At 48.2% G+C, this 18678-nt stretch overlaps 1 protein-coding gene across 5 annotated transcripts in view; it reads right to left on the reverse strand.

Annotated features, from left to right (window-relative positions):
* Positions 1–18060, reverse strand: part of C1QTNF12 (C1q and TNF related 12) — a 51800-nt gene extending 33740 nt beyond the window's left edge. For 2 of the 5 annotated variants that reach the window (XM_083454242.1, XM_083454241.1), the window contains exon 1: positions 324–975. Coding sequence is in view for 3 of the 5 variants with exons in the window: in XM_083454239.1 (XP_083310365.1) it covers positions 4471–4659 (189 nt within the window). In the remaining 2 variants the exon portion in view is untranslated. Of the gene's footprint in view, positions 1–323; positions 976–4470; positions 5689–18007 lie in introns of those variants that run through there. The other 3 variants (XM_083454239.1, XM_083454240.1, XM_083454238.1) reach the window with 3 other exon arrangements.
* Between the last annotated feature and the right edge of the window lie 618 nt (positions 18061–18678).

An 18678-nucleotide genomic window follows, 5' to 3' on the forward strand; every position in this document is an offset into this window, starting at 1 on the left:
GCTCTGTGGTTTAACCCACAGCGCCACCCATGTCACTGCCCAGCGGTTAGAGAACCTGTTTTTGGCGCCTTATACAGGGTCAGGGCGCTGGTCCATCTCGCACAATTGTCTCCTCCATTGTCATCTCAGTTGTCTACAGCAGCTCCCCAGGGTTTCAGGCAGCCCAACCTGGAGATGCCAGTGCAGTTCTTCTCTTAAGATATAGGAACAGAGGGAGCTGCTTTATATTGAATGAGGCCATTGGTCCATCCAGCTCAATGGTGCCTATGCTGACCAGCAGCAAATCCCCAGGGTTTCAGGCAAGGAGTCTTTCCCAGCCCTACCTGAAGATGCCAGTGAGGATTGAACCTGCAGGTCCTCGAGCCACTGAGTTAAGCAGACAGTCCCAGGTCCAATCCTTGGCCTCTCCAGTAACAAGTGAAGGGAGACAGACCCTTCCCTGGTCGATACCCTGGAGTAGGGCTGGGGGATAGCAGGTTTTCAAAATTGCGATATATCGCCAGCTAAACGTCGCGATGCATCAGTATATATCATGATGTCTGAAATAAGGATGGAGCTAAGCAGAGGCAGTGGCTGGCCTCACAGTTTCCCCTGCGTTGTGATTTCTGCATAATACACACACATCACGATTTGCGATATATTGCCAGGTCAGAAATTATGAAACCAATATCACGATATGGACTTCAAACCAGTTTTCAGTGATATAGCGCTGTATCTCCCAGCCCAGAGTCTGTCGGAGCTGATGGTGGCAGGCTACATAGAGCAGATGTGGGGAGACTTTGGCCCTCCAGATGTTGCTAAACTGACAGCTGGGAGGATGGGAGTTGCAGTGGAAGCTGGTTCCTTGGTGCAGATGGGGCACTGCCCCACCAACTTCAGTCTGCCCTTGGCCTGCTGCCACCTGCCTGCCTTTGCACAGCCATCCAGAGCACGGGGAGGCTCTGGCTGCCAGCTTCCTCCTCCTTAGTAGAACTCAACAGGAAGGTGGAGGATAGGGATGAATCTAGAATGACCTGACTCTGCCTGCCATTGGTTTTGGCGCCACCTACTGTTGGGCTCCCTGGCTTGTGCCCCATCAGCCTCAAAGGGCACCAACCATCACTGATCCAAGCAGGGAATACTGAGCGAAACAGGGCGGATATTTCAAGGCGTTACAAAGCAGCTTCCTACATCCCCAATATGAAAACTGCCTTTGCTCAAATAGAGCAGTAAACAGGAAACATGACAGGGTCAGAGTGTCAGATGCGGACCAGGTTCAAATCCAGCCGTGAGGCTCACTGGGTGACCTGAGCCATGCCTCTCTCCCTCTCAGCCTAGCCTACCTCACAGGGTTGTTGTGAGGCTGATATGGTGCAGAGGCAAACCTTGTGTAGCAGTACAAGGAGGAAAACATGACAGACTGCAAGAGAGCCATCAAACCCAACATCCCTGTTTTGCAACAGATGCTTTTGGGAAACTACTACTACTAATAATAATTTGTACCCCGCCCATCTGGGCAGCTTCCAACAAAGATTAAAAATACATTAAAATGTCACACATTAAAAACTTCCCTGAACAGGGCTGCCTTCAGATGTCTTTTAAATGTCAGGTAGTTGTTTATCTCTTTGACATCTGATGGGAGGGCGTTCCACAGGGCGGGTGCCACTACCAAGAAGGCCCTCTGTCTGGTTCCCTGTAGCTTTGCTTCTCGCAGTGAGGGAACCGCCAGAAGGCCCTCGGCGCTGGACCTCAGCATCCAGGCATAATGATTGGGGTGGAGACGCTCCTTCAGGTATACTGGACCAAGGCATGGTAGAAACAAGAGGCTTCTCTTGCCCAAGCGACTGAGCATGACCACACAAGCTTAATGAAGAAGAGCGGTGCTGGATCAGGCCCGTGGCCCACCTAGCCCAGCATCCTGTTCTCACAGCGGCCAACCAGATGCCCCAATGGGACGCATGCAAGCAGGACCTGAGTGCAAGAGCAACTCTCCCCTCTTGTGATTCCCACCAACTACACTTCAGAAGTATACTGCTTCAGACAGAGGAGGTAGACCGTAGCCTTCATGGCTAGTAGCCATTGATAGCCTTATCACCCAGGAGTTTCCCTAATCCTCTTTCAAAGCCATTCAAGTTGGTGGCAATCACTGTCTCCTGTGGCAGCGAGTTCCGCAGGTCAACTATGTGTTGCGGCAATCACACGAAAGGCTTTTTGCTTGTCCTGAACCTGCTTCTCCGAGGGGAGAAGGGAGAGAGTTTCTCATTTCTCTGGTCTTTGCACACTTTTCTAAACCTCCATCGGATCCTCTCTCCCCGCCAATCCTTAACTACATTTTGCTTCATCTCTACACTTAAAAAAAGAGAGAGAAAAGGCCACTCGGATCCCTGGATGAGGAGCATGCATCTTGAAAACAAGGTGTGTTGGATGAGAATCACACAAGCTTTGGAGCTAAATAACTGTACTCGGAGTTAGACCTAAGGAAGGCTAACAGCAGATGCAGCTCACAGTGCTTTCTGCTCCTACAGAATTAGAAGGTGGATATGAACACAGGATTGTAGGATCAGGCCAAGTTGCCTGATTGCAGAGAACCATTCGGATTAAGGGGATAATTTTAGTTCGGTTTGCATTTTCTCATAGAGTTAGAAGGGACCCTGAGTATTATCTGGATCAGGCCAGGGTCTGCAAAGCAGGAATTTTCAGTCCTAACAGGGGATTGAACCTGCAACCTTGCCACTGCCAGCACCATGCTCTAACCAACTGAGCTATATGAAGGTGCTTTCAGTTTGCATTTTCTGAAACAACCCACAAACAAAGAACGCATCCTTTGGAAGTCGGTCTTTTCCAAATTCTGCAATGCGGTTCTTCAGCCAAGGAGTGTGTTTGAAAATGCGGACGGAATGTGCATGAAAAACGCAAAAGTTAGTAGAAAGTAGGGTTTGTTAAAAAATGCATTTTAATGCAGAAAACTGCTTGTAAAAATGTGTGCGTTAGGGGAAATTACATGCAAAAAAAAAAGTGCACACAAGGTAGAAACGTACGCTAAGATGCAGACCATTTTCTTTAAAAGTTAGAATCCCGAACGGATGTGAAAAATGTGAAGAACTGAACTAAAGATTGGAAAAATGAGAACTTGGGAAAAAACAAAAATGGGCAAAATCAGAATCAACAAGCTCACCTATCCCTATACAGTGGTACCTCGCAAGACGAATGCCTCGCAAGACGAAAAACTCGCAAGATGAAAGAGTTTTTTGTTTTTTGAGTTGCTTCGCAAGACAAATTTCCCTATGGGCTTGCTTCGCAAGATGAAAACGTCTTGCGCCTTTTTCTTAAAACCGTCAATGCATTCCTATGGGAAACCGTGCTTCGCAAGATGAAAAATTCACAAGACGCAAAAACTCGCAGAACGAATTAATTTCGTCTTGCAAGGCACCACTGTAAATTGGATTATCTCTGGGAAGCCCATGAGCCGCGTATGATGGGGACACCATCTCTTGACATCCAAAAATCACCTCGGAAAATGAGGCTGCGCTCTTTGCTCCCATAGAGTTGGCTCCAAAGCTAGATCTACTCAAAATAGAAGTTAATGGACATAACTAACCCAGGTCCATTCATTTCAATGGACCTGTTCTGAGTAGAACTTAGCTGGACACAGCTATTAGGCACACATATCTCTGACCTCAACACTGACAGGGGAACTTGTTGCCCTCTGGTTGTTGTTGAGACTACAGTTCCCATCATCCCTGACCACTGGCCATGTTGGTTGGGGATGATGGGCATTGGAGTCACAGCAACAGCCGGCAGCCTTATTTTAAAGCCATGCAATTCAATGAGCAACCATCACTACCTCCTGCGGCAATTCCTTCCATCAGTTCAGACAACCTACGATGCAGATGCTCCCAGGGTCTACTAAACACATCCTCACTGAGCCCACAGAGCAGCCCCCTGAATTGGGATGGAGGGGAATTTTATTTGTTTTGCATTTTAAAGAAACTGACCTCTGACCTAATTCACAAACTGATCAGAACAGAGTTAACAAAATGGGTTGCGTGCTTCTTCCAATTCCGATTTTTTTTTTAAAAAAAAATGGCATTTTATGGTGGGAAAACACCTACAAAGTGGTGTTATCCTTAAGTAGCGAAGGCATACAAAATGCATAATTTTTCAGAAAGTGCACACCCCCCCCCAAAAAAGTAAGAATTTTTCATGCATTTAAAGAACAACCTTCAGCAAACAGAGCTATTGTCAAACTTGAGTGGCATGGAAATGAAATTATCTCTTCTTAACCCTGCCTGTGTTTAGGTTCTGTGCCTTGGCCACCTAACTTTATCTCATCCTCAGTTTTCCCCATCTATAAAATGGGAATCCAACTGTGCTGTCACGTGGATGAAAAAGATATTTTTTAAAAGAGATTCCACACACCCACCCCACCTGATGCTTGAGGATTGACTGAAAAGAGGAGCTGAGAACAGGCATATATATTTGGATAGCTACCTTGGAGTGTGTGTTGAGTTCTTCGCTGTTGGAAAGAGTCCCGTTGAAAGGCTCTGTGTACTGATTAGGCTCCTTCGGCTTCTTTCTCTCTTTCTTGGCCACCGCGACTCGGATGTGGGAAAACTCTTGGCACACCAAGGCTGCCAAAACTATCCAAGTCCAACATTTTATCTTGGCTTTGCCGGACATCTTTCAAGTGGAAAGACGAGAGACAGAGAGAGAGAGAGAACACCCTTCAGAGAGGAAAATCAAAATGCCTGCGAGTCTTCGGAGAGAAACGTGGTTTGCTTCCTTTCGCCTCTTAAAAAACCAAATGTGCAATGCAGTTTAGTCCTGGCCTTGCCAGCTGAGTCCGTTCGTGGGCAGAGAATGATCGCGGTGAGCAAATTTGATGCCCCTTTGGAACAGATGGTTGACCAGGTTTTGCACAGCCAAAACGACTCACGGTTTGAAGTTACTCCTTGATAACATCAGCTTGGGAAGACGCAAAGCCAGAATCTGACTGACTGGTGGAGTTCAGTGGACACCTGTCCGCTATTTCACATTTAAGTCTCCTTCCTCACCCAAACGTCTTCAGACCTCTAGATTCAAATCGGCAGCTGGTGAAGGGAAGAAATAGCAAAATAAAACCACGCACACAAGGAACTGAAAGCAGATTGAGGGTGGGGGCGGTGAGCACCCTCACGAATTTTTGATCTTTGCCGCTTGCTGGGAAAGTTCGGCTCCTGACGCGGAAAACATCCACTCAGCCTTCGCTCTCTGTCCACCTTGAACTCAGCAAGGGAAAAAAGTCTGATCCTTACCAGTGGGAAACCATCCTGTTTGCAGATGCTGAAACCGATTGAACAGGGAAGCTCTCAAAGGCATCCAAAGTGCCCAAAGTCAGCTATCTCACTTTTTCTGGGCGCAGAAATTTGTAGTTGAATGATTTGGCAATCCGCTCCGTAGGGAAGAAAACAAACTTCCCAACCTTGATCCCTTTAACTCCAAACACCAGGGCCCAAATCCTCGTACTCTCTCTAATTGGGCCTCTCTCTTTTTTTGCTCTCGGTCGCTTTCCGTCTGCTCTCCGTTCCTTTTCCGCCAGCGGCAGACCGGCAAAAGCCTCCTTGGTTGTAGCTTGGCAAATAAATACTAGTTTTGTGGGAGAGTTTCCCATCAACTTGAAGGAGGGAGGGAGGTGAGAGCCAGCCAGAGAGGGAGGGATCACGTTCTAATGAGCTGCCGGGGCTGGTCTTTTCAGACTCCTATTAAGGGGAGACTGTTGGATAAGTGGAATCTTTCTCTGTGCCAAAGAGCATTTAAATCAGAAATGTCTCTCTGCGCGTTCCCTCCCACCTAGCCCCTTCCAAAAACTCTCTTCCCCATTATCTCAGACTGGGATCGCCGCTTCTCAGCAGAGAACGCTGTATAAATGGAGCACTGCTAGCTTTCATAGAATTTGGGAAGATATGGAAGGGACCACGAGGGTCATCTAGTCCAACCCCCTGCAATGCAGGAATCTTCTGCGAGACTCGAACCCACAACCCTGAGATTAAGAGTCTTGCGTTTTGCCAATGGAGCTATCCGAGGTATAGCACCTTGCCGGACTTAACAAAGTGAGGGATGCGGGTTCGCTGAGGTCAAGGGCAGATCTTGGCATGTTGGCGATCCAGCTCTGAACTGGGAGCACAGGAGAAGGAGCGATCAATGAGGTTTCATGCAGTGGCACCAGAAGGGCAGGACTTTAGGAAAGGCGCCCAGGCACCCAAATGCAGCAGGGCTGGCTTACGGCCTCTGCCATCAACAGGCTTGTCCTCCATTACTCAACAGGCTTGATTATTGTAACTCGCTCTACACGGGGCTGCCCTTGAAGCTGAAACTCCAGCGGGTGCAGAATGCCGTGGCGAGGCTCCTTACGGGGTCCTTGCCACGGGATCACATTCATCCAGTGCTTTACCAACTGCGCTGGCTCCCAGTGTTGTACAGAGTCAGGTTTAAGGTGCTGGTTTGACCTTTAAAGGACCCACCTATGGGACCGCCTCTCCTGGTATGCCCCGCGGAGGACCTTAAGGTCCACAAACGACAACATTTTGGAGGTCCTAAGCCACAAGGTGGTTAGATTGGTCTCAACTAGGGCCAGGACCTTTTCAGTACTGGCCCCGACTTGGTAGAACGCTCTGTCACAAGAGACTAGGGCCCTGCGGGACTTGACATCTTTCCGCAGGACCTGCAAGACAGAGCTGTTCCGCCTGGACTTTGGTTTGAACTCAGTCTGACCCTTATGTTTCCCTCCTCTTATGGTTTTGATCTATGGGCTACTTTTAAAATGAGGCTGCATTTTAAACTGCATTTTAACCTGGATTTTAAATTGGTTCCTCCCCCCCCCACAAACACACTATTATGATTTTACTGTAATTTTACTGGTGTTAGCGGCCCTGAGCCCGGCTCTGGCTGGGGAGGGCAGGGTATAAATAAAAATTATGATGATGATGATGATCATGAAGCTGGCTACCTGCCTTTTAAGAATGTAGAGAGCTGACTTCTCCTGACTTAGGCCACTGTCCTACTAGCCCTGTATTGTCTACACTGGCTGGCTGCAGCCCCCAGGATGTCAGGCAGGGGACATTCGTAGCACTGCCTGGAGATTGCAGGGATTGAACCTGGGACCATCTGCCTGCAAGGCAGGTGCTTTGCTACTGAGCTACAAATCCTTCCCTTAAGATATAGAAAGCTGCCTTCTACTGAGCCAGACCGTTGGTCTTTTCAGCTTGATGTTGCTGGCACTGACCACTGCAGAGGCTGTCCAGAGATTCAGATAGGGGTCAGCCCTATCCGAAGAATTGATGCTTTTGAATTATGGTGCTGGAGGAGACTCTTGAGAGTCCCATGGACTGCAAGAAGATCAAATGTATCCATTCTTAAGGAAAACAGTCCTGAGTGCTCACTGGAAGGACAGATCCTGAAGCTGAGGCTCCAATACTTTGGCCACCTCATGAGAAGAGAAGACTCCCTGGAAAAGACCCTGATGTTGGGAAAGATGGAGGGCACAAGGAGAAGGGGACGACAGAGGACAAGATGGTTGGACAGTGTTCTCAAAGCTACCAGCATGAGTTTGACCAAACTGCAGGAGGCAGTGGAAGACAGGAGGGCCTGGTGTGCTCTGGTCCATGGGGTCACGAAGAGTCGGACACGATTAAACAACAACAGCCCTACCTGGAGATTATTATTAGTATTATTTATTAAAGTTCTATACTGCCCCTCATCCAAGGATCACAGGGTGGTTTACTATATAAAAACACAAACACAACTATATAATATAAACACAAAAACACATGCCGCAATAACAACAACAACAAAACACCCCCACAGTATTAGGCTAGAACAACATCGGCTTGAATGGACCAGTGCTCTGAAATAACGGGGCACAACTTTAAATGGGAATGGCAATGTCGTGTTCCCCCAGGTCAGATTGCTTTTCCAGACAGCGAACAGTTTAATCTATTCTACCTACCTATTTTAATCAGTGAGGGCTGGTGCCTATTGGGACTGGTAGGGTAGAAAGCAGGGAGCCCGACAGTAGGTGGCGCCAGAGGCAATGGCAGGCAGAGCTAAGTCACCCTCCTGCTGAGTTCTACAAGGGGCAACAGAGAAGAGGGCGATCGTGCCTCCCCTTGTCTTCTCCTCTCCAGGCTCATCCAGGTTCAGTAATGTTTCTTTATTTTCCCTACCCCGCAAATGGCCTCTGTGGCCCTCCAGCAGCCCATTCCAATCCATCTGCAACCTTCCTTAAAGTGTGGTGCCTCAAAGGAGGAGGTTTGGTCAGCGCAGAATAAAAGTGGGACTAATCACAGTCGGAAACTTGTGACTCTATTCGTGGAGCCTAAAATCGCATTCGCCCTTTTTGCAGCTGCGTCACGCTGCCAACTCACGGTCAGATGAGCAATCTAGGAAGCTGCCATTTTGAGTCAGGTCTTCACTGACTTGCAGTGACTCTCCACAGATTCGGACACGGATCTCTCTCAGCCCTACCTGGAGATGCCAAGGAATCAACCTAGGACCTTCTGCATGCAAAGCAGGTGCTCCACTACTCAGCTATGCCCCCTAAGCTGCACACCTTGTGAATGGCTGCGATCCCAACAGCCTTTTCATATTGGCCACTGCCAAGCCAGACAGCGCCCCCTCTTCTGTACTTTCTGTGCATTTGGTTGTCGCTTTGCCTAAACGCTGAACTTCACATTTGCTTGCTGAATTTAATTTTGGTTTATTTCCATCTACATTTTTCTCCCATTTTTCCTTTTGAATCTTCGGAGGTGGGGGGGGGGAGCATCTGTATTGCAGGGAGTTGGACTAGATCAGGCATCCCCAAACTCGGCCCTCCAGATGTTTTGGGACTACAATTCCCATCATCCCTGGCCACTGGTCCTGTTAGCTAGGGATGATGGGAGTTGTAGTCCCAAAACATCTGGAGGGCCGAGTTTGGGGATGCCTGGACTAGATGACCCTTGGGGTACCTTCCAACTCTTAAGCTGATTGACATCCAATACTCTTTTAAAATGTGTTGGGGAGAGGGTATTAGTGAGTTGTTCTTGTTTTTATCATGTATTCTTTGATTTTTTTTAATTGTGATTTTATGTTGCAAACTGACCCGAGACCTGTAGATATAGGATGGTATACAAATTTAATTTTATTATTATTATTATTACTATTATTAACAATAAATACAGCTCCATGATGCTATCTACATTTATATGAGCCTGGGATAAGCTAGGACATCCTTCCCAAGCTGATATTCATTCATTTCATTTTTTAACAAACTTGGGGTTCTTTGGCAGGCAGATCTGGGATGGGGACGGGGGGAGTTCCCTGCAGCGATAAGGTTTGCAACACACTGTAATAAGCATTTAAAAAGTATTTTTTAAAAAATAAAATACTGACATCCCCATAATTTATCCCAACTGCAGCTGCCGGGTCAGCTTGGCATGGGGTTTGTTTACCTTTGGGTGCCGAATACTTAAAAGGTTCGACTCTAGACATGCTTAAGGGAAAGTTGCATGCAGACTCCGGGCCTTTTTGAGGGGTGCGGAAATGTTAGGTGTGTTCTAGGCAGGCGGGGAGGAGGAAAGAGCCGTCGCAAAGAACGCCAATCCTTGCCACGGTCTGCGGAACCGTCTAGGCTGTTTAGCTGCAATATGACAGATCGTCCTATTAACGTGTCATCAAGTACACTTACAAACTCGCGGGGCCGTCTACAACTAACCTGAACAAAAACTGCCAGGAGACGCCAAGGAAAGTTAAATATTATTAGCAGAGAATGGCTTGCTACATAGTTCTCGAGGAATGCAAGATAGCTATTTATGCAAGGGGAAGGGCAGGAGAAAGATGAGGTGAGCTGGAAGCAGCCGGGAGGTGGGGGTGGGAGCCTGTTAAATATTTATCCATTCATAGAATCATAGAGTCAGAAGGGGCTCTGAGGATCATCTAGTCTGACCCCCGGCAATGTAGAAACATGCAGCCGTCCCATACGGGGATTGAACTTGCAACCTTGGCGTTATCAGCAGCACGCTCTAACCAACTGAGCTGTCCAGTCCAGGAAGGTTCTGGGCAGGCATAGGCAAACTCGGCCCTCCAGATGTTTTGGGACTACAACTCCCATCATCCCTAGCTAACAGGACCGGTGGTCAGGGATGATGGGAGTCGTAGTCCCAAAACATTTGGAAGGCCGAGTTTGCCCATGCCTGGTTCTGGGCTGGGTTTCTAACCAGGGTGACCTAGGGATGGTCTGCCTTTTCATTATTTATCTTTACAGTGGTACATCGGGTTACATATGCTTCAGGTTACATACGCCTCAGGTTACAGACTCTTCTAACCCAGAAATAGTGCTTCAGGTTAAGAACTTTGCTTCAGGATGAGAACAGAAATCGGGCTCCGGTGGCAGGGCATCAGTGGGAGGCCCCATTAGCTAAAGTGGTGCTTCAGGTTAAGAACAGTTTCAGGTTAAGTACGGACCTCCGGAACGAATTAAGTACTTAACTTGAGGTACCACTGTATTTATTTATTGCATTTACAGTATATCCCACCTTCCCCCACCCCCAGGAGCTCAAGGCGGTTCATGTGGTTTATCCCCCCCCCTCCTCATTTAATTCCCCACAACGACCCTGTGAGGTAGGTCCAGCTGAGAGGCAGTGACTGGCCCCCAGGTCGCCCAGCGAGCTTCATGACCGAGCGGGGATTTGAAACCCTGGCCTCTCAGGTTCTGGACTGACCACAACATTCAGCATTTCAAAACTTCCCCCACCCCTTCCTTCACGGGAAGTGCAGAATGCTGACAGGAGCGAGGTCTAACACCTGATCTGCTGGTTTGCCACAGGGTCAAGTTCAAGGTGTTGCTATGGGTGTACAAAGCCCTTAACAACTTGGGATCAGTTTATTTTCGAGGGCGCCTTTCAACCGTTTCGATCTGTTGTTACAAGTGCCGCATGATTCCGGTTCTGCATCTGTAAGAAATCCATCTTTTAGTGCAACTGCACCTACAATTTGAACCTCTCTGCCTATTGATACCCTCACCGTACTCTTTTTGGCACCAGCTAAAGAACATCGTAGGGACGCGGGTGGCGCTGTGGGTAAAAGCCTCAGCGCCTAGGGCTTGCCGATCGAAAGGTCGGTGGTTCGAATCCCCGCGGCAGGGTGAGCTCCCGTTGCTCGGTCCCAGCGCCTGCCAACCTAGCAGTTCGAAAGCACTCCCGGGTGCAAGTAGATAAATAGGGACCGCTTACCAGCGGGAAGGTAAACAGTGTTCCGTGTGCTGCGCTGGCTCGCCAGATGCGGCTTTGTCATGCTGGCCACGTGACCCGGAAGTGTCTCCGGACAGCGCTGGCCCCCGGCCTCTTGAGTGAGATGGGCGCACGACCCTAGAGTCTGTCAAGACTGGCCCGTACGGGCAGGGGTACCTTTACCTTTAAAGAACATCGTTGTTTGAAAAATTCTACCCAGATCTCTAGAATGCTGGTGCGTTTTTTGTTTATTGATGGTTTTGATTTTTTGAACATATGATTGGTTTTTACCAATTATTTTATGCTATGTTTTTGTAAACCACTTTGGGTTGTTGTTTTTTAAAAAAGAATCAAGTGGTTTATGAATTTTATGAAATAAAATGCCCATGAAAATTTTAGTTTAGGCCCATCTGCACGTTTTTGCAAGGCATTTCCACTCATGCCATGCATTTCTTAAGGTTATTTTCACTAGGACAGCTGCATTGCAAAATTTGAGGAAGTGTGAACTTCAAGGGATAATGATGTCTCAGTTTGCGCACACCGACTGGAAAGATGAGGATTGTGTTGTTTCTTGTAAAAATTGAAACAAAACTCAAGTTTCTTCTGCACACCTACCACCGATCAGCTATTGAGGAGTGAGAAAACTGGGGAGGAAGAATGGAGCAGATGGAATTCTAAAATGTGCCATTCCATGCTACAACAATTTGTTGTCATCCTCTCTTGCATATTGAAAAATTACTACGAGAATGGCATTCGCTCTCACCAAATCTCATCTGAAGCCCCTACAGCAGAGATAAGGAATCTATTGCAGGGGCCACATTCCCTTCTGGACAACTTTCCCATGGCCGCATATGAATGGTGGGCGGGGCCAGAGGCAAACATGGGCGGAGCAACAGATGCAAATTTTGCCTGTGTACAGTAGGCTGGTTTCTACACACGTCTTTGCCCTCCATAGAAAGAAGCAAGAGGCACAATCAGAGTCTGAGGAAATGTTTCCAACCAGACAAAAGTACTCAAAGGGAGGGGGGGAGTGAAGCAGGGCTGTGGCTTGGGGGAGAGTTTTGAGGGCCCTATAAAGAGGTATGAAGGGCCATGTTCCTCTGCAGTTTTACAAGGTCAACACAACATTGTCTTTGGGTTGTTTCATTTTCTGCAATGCCTGCTTGCAGGAGGAGAATCTCTCGTCATAAAAGATGTTTGCTAAAGGGACCCCCTTTCAAAGAAAGAGTTAAGCACTGTACTTTTCAATCAAGACCTGAAAAGCAATGCAAGGAGGAGTGCCATGAGCAGGATTTATTTTGTAGGTCGTTGCGATCCAACTGTCCATACACCCTGCCCAGACTTGCGCCCTGGGGAACGTCACTTTTGCAGTGGTTTGACTTCACCCCTGGAAGCGCACTCCATTGTCTCTAGAGACAGACGGATGCCAACATTTTTTTCAAAGCAATGCAGTGGCTAAGCAGGAACTGGGAGGGAAAGGAGGAAGAATCAATGCGGGGCTTCCCAAACTTGGGTCTCCAGTTGTTGTTGGACTACAACTCCCATCATCCCTGACCACTGGTCTCCCCAGCTATGGATGATGGGAGTTGTAGTCCAACAACTGGAGACCCAAGTTTGGAAAACACTGGTCTATAGCGCCTTCCCGTTTTGAAGTTATTTTAGACACAAAAGATCTATTGATGTGTGAAACTGCTTCCAGATAAGCTGAAAGAATTGGGAAACTCTGTTCTAATGAATCAGGCCAAATCTAGTTCAGCATCCTGTGGCCAGCCACATGCCTCTGGGAAGCTCAAAACCTACAGATTTCAACACTAGGGGTAGTAGACCCCTGATCTACCCCATGCCTACTCTGACAGAAGAAGAAGAAGAAGAGTTTGGATTTGATATCCCGCTTTATCACTACCCGAAGGAGTCTCAAAGCAGCTAACAATCTCCTTTCCCTTCCTCCCCCACAACAAACACTCTGTGAGGTGAGTGGGGCTGAGAGACTTCAGAGAAGTGTGACTGGCCCAAGGTCACCCAGCAGCTGCATGTGGAGGAGCGGGGAAGCGAACCCAGTTCACCAGATTACGAGTCTACCGCTCTTAACCACTACACCACACTGGCTCCCAGACAGGCAGCAACTCTCCAGGGGCTCCAGCAGAGGTCTTTCCCATCACCTGATCCTTCTCACCTGCAGATGCCATGAACCTGGAGCAAGTATTTTGCCACCGAGTTATGCCTCCCCATGGTCCCCAAAGGGTGTGCAGACTAGTGCAGGGGTAGGCAACCTAAGGCCTGTGGGCTGGATGCGGCCCAATCGCCTTCTCAATCCGGCCTGCAGACTGTCCGGGAAGCAACATGATTTACATGAATAGAATGTGTCCTTTTATTTAAAATGCACCTCTGGGTTATTTGTGGGGCCTGCCTGGTGTTTTTACATGATTGGAGTGTGTGCTTTTATTTAAAATGCATCTCTGGGGAACGGTGGAACGGCCCACGGCTGAAAAATGTTGCTGACCCCAGGACTAGTGGGACAAGATCAAACAGCCCATGCAAGAAGCATTATTAATTCTCCTCCTCCTCTACTTTCTCCGCTGGCCAGGTGAGACAAGAGAAATGGAGAACACTTCTGAATTGAGAATCCCTAGCAATCGGATGCAAGGTATAGGTAAATGGCTTGAAGGATCCATCACGCTCATTTAAACTTGGATAGTATCACGGCGCCACCTCGTGGATTAAAAAGAGAGCACACATACACACACGCTCATTGAGAAGAAGTCAACAGTGTCCGGCCAGATGTGTAGGAAGCTCACTAGTAGGATGTGAAGGGGACGGCCTACCTGTTTGCCCCAACCCCACATTCTGGTATCAAGAGGTAAACTGCTCCTGAGCAAGGAGGCTCCATTCAAAAAACTATCACGACTAATTAAACACACACATACACGCACACATGGGAATTGTCCTGCTATCTCAGGGTTGGACAGAAGGCAGAGCAGGATCTGCTGGGTGATTTACAGTAGATCAGGAAGTTCCCAGCTCTCAAATTATTTACAACAGGGCTCATCCAAGTAAGCTATACTTCTTGAGTAGGTCTACTGAAATTAATGGTAGATCTGTTGAAAATAACAGCTCAGCCTAGTCAACAGAACTCAGGACTTTATGGGCCTTGGATCTTGTCCAGCTAAGTCCTACTCAGAGTAGACCCATTGAAGTGAATGGGCCTAGGTTAGCCATGCTCATTGTTTTCAATGGGTCTTCTCCCAAGTAGGAATAGGACTGGATGCAGCCCTGAGGTTTGATCCTGCAAGGCAGCACATCCGTTCTGGTTAATAGAGTGGTCCCCTAATGCCAAGATCACAGAATCGTAGAGTTGTAAGGGACCCCAAGGGTCATCTAGTCCAACCCCCTGCAATGCAGGAAACTCAACTAAAGCAACCATGGCAGACGGCCATCAAACTCTTGAGTAGGTTCGATCCCTTTACGGTACAGCTGCATATCCCTACATTGCAGGGGGTTGGATTAGATCAGTGATGGCCAAACTTGGCCCTCCAGCTGTTTCGGGACCACAATTCCCATCATCCCTTACAACTGGTCCTGTTAGCTAAGGATCATGGGAGTTGTAGTCCCAAAACAGCTGGAGGGCCAAGTTTGGCCATCGCTGGATTAGATGATCCTCAGGGACCCTTTCAGCTCTTACTATTCCATGATAATTGGGAACAGACACGCCTTGTACAGGGGCAGTCTACCTGTAAATCTCAGGTGCAAGGGAAAGAATAGCAATGGAAGGCTGTTGCTGGCTTTTGGGCAGGGGACATTCGCAGCCCTACCCTGAGATGCTGGGGATTTGAACTTGCGACCTTCTGCATGCAAAGCAGGGGCTCTACCACTATGGGCTCTTCCCTTAAGACACAGGAGGGGTCAGACCCTTAGTTCCATGTAGCCCAGTAGTCTAGATGTCAGGATTGTGGCCCTCAGAGACTCCAGGCGTCACCAGACTGCAACTCCCCTCCCCCCTCTGACCATTGGCTATGCTTGCTGGGGCTGATGGGAGTGGTAGTTCAGAGACATCTGGAACGCCAGAGGTTCTTTGCACGATCAGCGTGACTACGTTTTCCCAAAAAAAACCAAACTGTTTTTATTGTGTTTTCACGTTGCAAAAGGGTGAGGAATTAGCAGCAGCAGCAACACCCAGAATGTCAAAGGATTCCCACACCTGCCGCAACCTCTGAGCTCCATCCCTTTCTGGGGAAAAGGTTCTAGGCTCTTATCCAAGACATCTGCGGTCCAGGATTAAAAGACCTAGAGCCAAGCTCCGAACTCTGCGCCCTTCGTTTCATCCTCTCGCCACCCCAACTCTGGAAACCTTGCCTAAATAAATATTTACTCCACCCGAAACAGGGCCCAAGTGCTGTGGTCCAACGGCCAGGCGGATTCCAGGCTCAGAGGGACTCTGCTGCTGCCATTGGTTGAGAAGATATTTCCTCGATTTAAAAAACAAAACAAAAAACAAAACAAAACAAAACGGGAAGGGTTTCAAATGAGAGGCTTACCATCTGGCCTGGAACATGTGGGCCGTAAGAGTTTCAGCTTCACAAAATACACACATGCGGAAGAATCTTGTCCTTTTGACGGCGATGCCTCAAAACCCACAAACACGAAATCTCAACATCCTTCCTGGGTAGGAATGGCAAGATGGCGCAGAATGTGGCGGCATGGAATGCTCCCGCCAGCCATGCCCTCTTCAAGGCTATTCCATTCCATTCCCCCCCCCCGCCACTATTTTCCTCCCCACCCTTCCCTGCTCAGCATTCTGTGGCCACTGAGCATGCTCAGCTCTTTATTAGTTTGTTCTATGTTTGGTTCTACCCCCACAACCACCAGCAAAACCCCACCACCAAACTTTTTTGTGTACTTCAACAAACCTTAGGGATACCCCAAGCCCGCTGACACCCTCCCCCTCCACACGGGTGATGCCACTTTGGCTGTTTAAGGCTCTATGTTCAGAGAACGAGCCTGTTAATGGCATGCATATATCGCATTGGCCTGAATATAAGCCTCACTTATATAAGCGACCTTACAATAATGGGCTTTTGCGATATTGCTGCTGAAACAGACATACGGTAAAACGGAACGGGTGTGAGCGCCTATGGAATTTTAAGGGAGCGGCTTATATTCGGGCCAATACGGTATACAGTGGTACCTCGGGTTAAGTACAGTGGTGCCTCGCAAGACGAAAAGAATCCGTTCTGCAAGTCTCTTCGTCTAGCGGTTTTTTCGTCTTGCGAAGCAACCCTATTAGCGGATTAGCGCTATTAGCGGCTATTAAAGGCTTAAGGGATTAGCGGATTAGCTGCTAAAAGGCTATTAGCAGCTTAGTGCCTTAGAAAAAGGGGGTGGGGAGCGAAAAAAAATGTCTTGCGAAGCAAGCCCATAGAGAAATTCGTCCTGCGAAGCGCATTGAAAAACGGAAAACCCTTTCGTCTAGCGGGTTTTCCGTCTTGCGAGGCATTCGTCTTGCGGGGCACCACTGTACTTAATTCGTTCTGGAGGTCCACTTTAGCTAATGGGGCTTCCCGCTGCTGCCGGGGCATGATTTCTGTTCTCATCCTGAAGCAAAGTTCTTAACCCGAGGTACTATTTCTGGGTTAGCAGAGTCTGTAACCTGAAGCGTATGTAACCTGAAATGTATGTAACCCGAGGTACCACTGTATATAACTATTTTTATCCATGGTGAGCCGCCATGATGGTTGAGATTCAGTATCTCACTTTCCAGAAACTGTTGACTTGTTTCCCTATGGGCATCTGGTCAGCCACTGTAAGAACAGGATGCTGAACTGCATGAGCCGCTGGCCTGATCCAGCACGTTCTGATGTTCTTTAAATCCCACAGGCTCGGAAGGGAATTTCATTGCCTGAGAGCTTTCCCCAAGTCCCATCAGGTTGGATGTTGCTGGGAGGATGCTGGGCCAGGGAGGCCTCTTGATCGGATCCAGGAGGGAAGTTTTCGCATTCCTAATGTTAAGACGTATGCACGCCAGGGAAGGGGTGAGAAGAGGACAGAAACCCAGGGTTTGCACCACATCACTGTACCGTGGAAGTATGCGAGACCTTTCTAAATTTGTATCAACCGCATGAATTCATGGAATTTGGGACAGAGTCGCAAGGAGGGGTACGAAGAGGGCGGTGCCTCTGATTCCCTGCACACAATGTGGAAACTCTGTCCAGATTTCAGCTTCGTGAGACCGACAGAGGCAGCACGGCCTAGCAGTTAACAAAGCAAGAGGCAAACGGGAACCCCCTTGGTTCCAGTTGTGCTTAGCTAAATGGCCTTGCCTGAAAAGCCATCTCCAGACCTCAGCACCTTCTCTGCAATGCAAGTGTGTGAACCACGACCTAACTTCAAAGGGCTGTTGTTCAATGCTGCAGGATTAGGGAGGATCTCTCATTTCAGTGACTCACTTTTCCAATCTTCAGTTCAAACAGCTGCGTTCTGGTTCACTGATGGTTTTGGAAAGGAAGGATTCTGCCTTGAAAATGAACTGAATCAAACTCCCCCACTATCATGTGACAAAACTCGTGGGCATTCAAAAAGCGGAAAGCAGCCTTAAACCGGGAACAGACCACTGCTCCATCTAGCTCAGTACGGCCTACACTGACTGGCAGCAGCTCTCCAGGGCTTCGGGCAGGGGACATTCCCAGCCGTAACCAGAGACTGAATCCTGGATCTTCTGCATGCAAAGCAATGCCCCACCAGTGAGCTAAGGCCGTTTGTTAAACGCAGAGCTCATGTAATCACAAGCTTACCTCTGGAAGGCTTCCTCCAAATTTGCTCTCCTAGCAACCGATGTTTCCTCTCGGGCACCTGGGGGGAAAAGCCATTTTGTTTGCTCAGGCTTTTAATGGGAGATAATTGTCCTGATTTCCAACAGGGACGCTCTTCTGCCGACGACTTAATTTGCCTGTTATTTTACTTTCCCTGTTTTGATTTGCTGTGGTGCCTCGGAGAGCCATTTGAACAGAAAGGCCGGCTATAAATCTTCAGGGTAGGTTGTTTTGACGTTCTGAAGTGCTCTACCTGCACTGCCCTACATAAACCACATGCAATCTAAAACACACACAAACTACTACTACAAAGGTGAGTTTGTGGCTGGTTCCCCCCCCCCCCCCCCCCAGTTTCTAGATCTTGTTGTTGCAAGCTTCAGCTCGACATGAGCGGAGAGGATTTGCTGTAAGATAAAAAAATAAGGATACTGAGCTGCCCCTACCCATCAGGGCTTCAGACCCTTCACAGCTCATGATCACAATGCAACAGGTGATGTTTTCTTTAGCTACGCACATCTGCTTGAATTTTGACACTCTAGAAAAGCCTTGGAATTCAGCTGCTGTTAACCTGCTGCTGTTTTTTCTTAGGGCAGAATTTGCTGCTGGAATACAGAGTACATGGAGGAAAGGGAAGGATGTTCAGCCTAGGGGAG

Source organism: Podarcis tiliguerta (assembly GCF_965153285.1).
Source record: "Podarcis tiliguerta genome assembly, chromosome: 8".
In the NCBI taxonomy this organism is placed as follows: domain Eukaryota; kingdom Metazoa; phylum Chordata; class Lepidosauria; order Squamata; family Lacertidae; genus Podarcis; species Podarcis tiliguerta.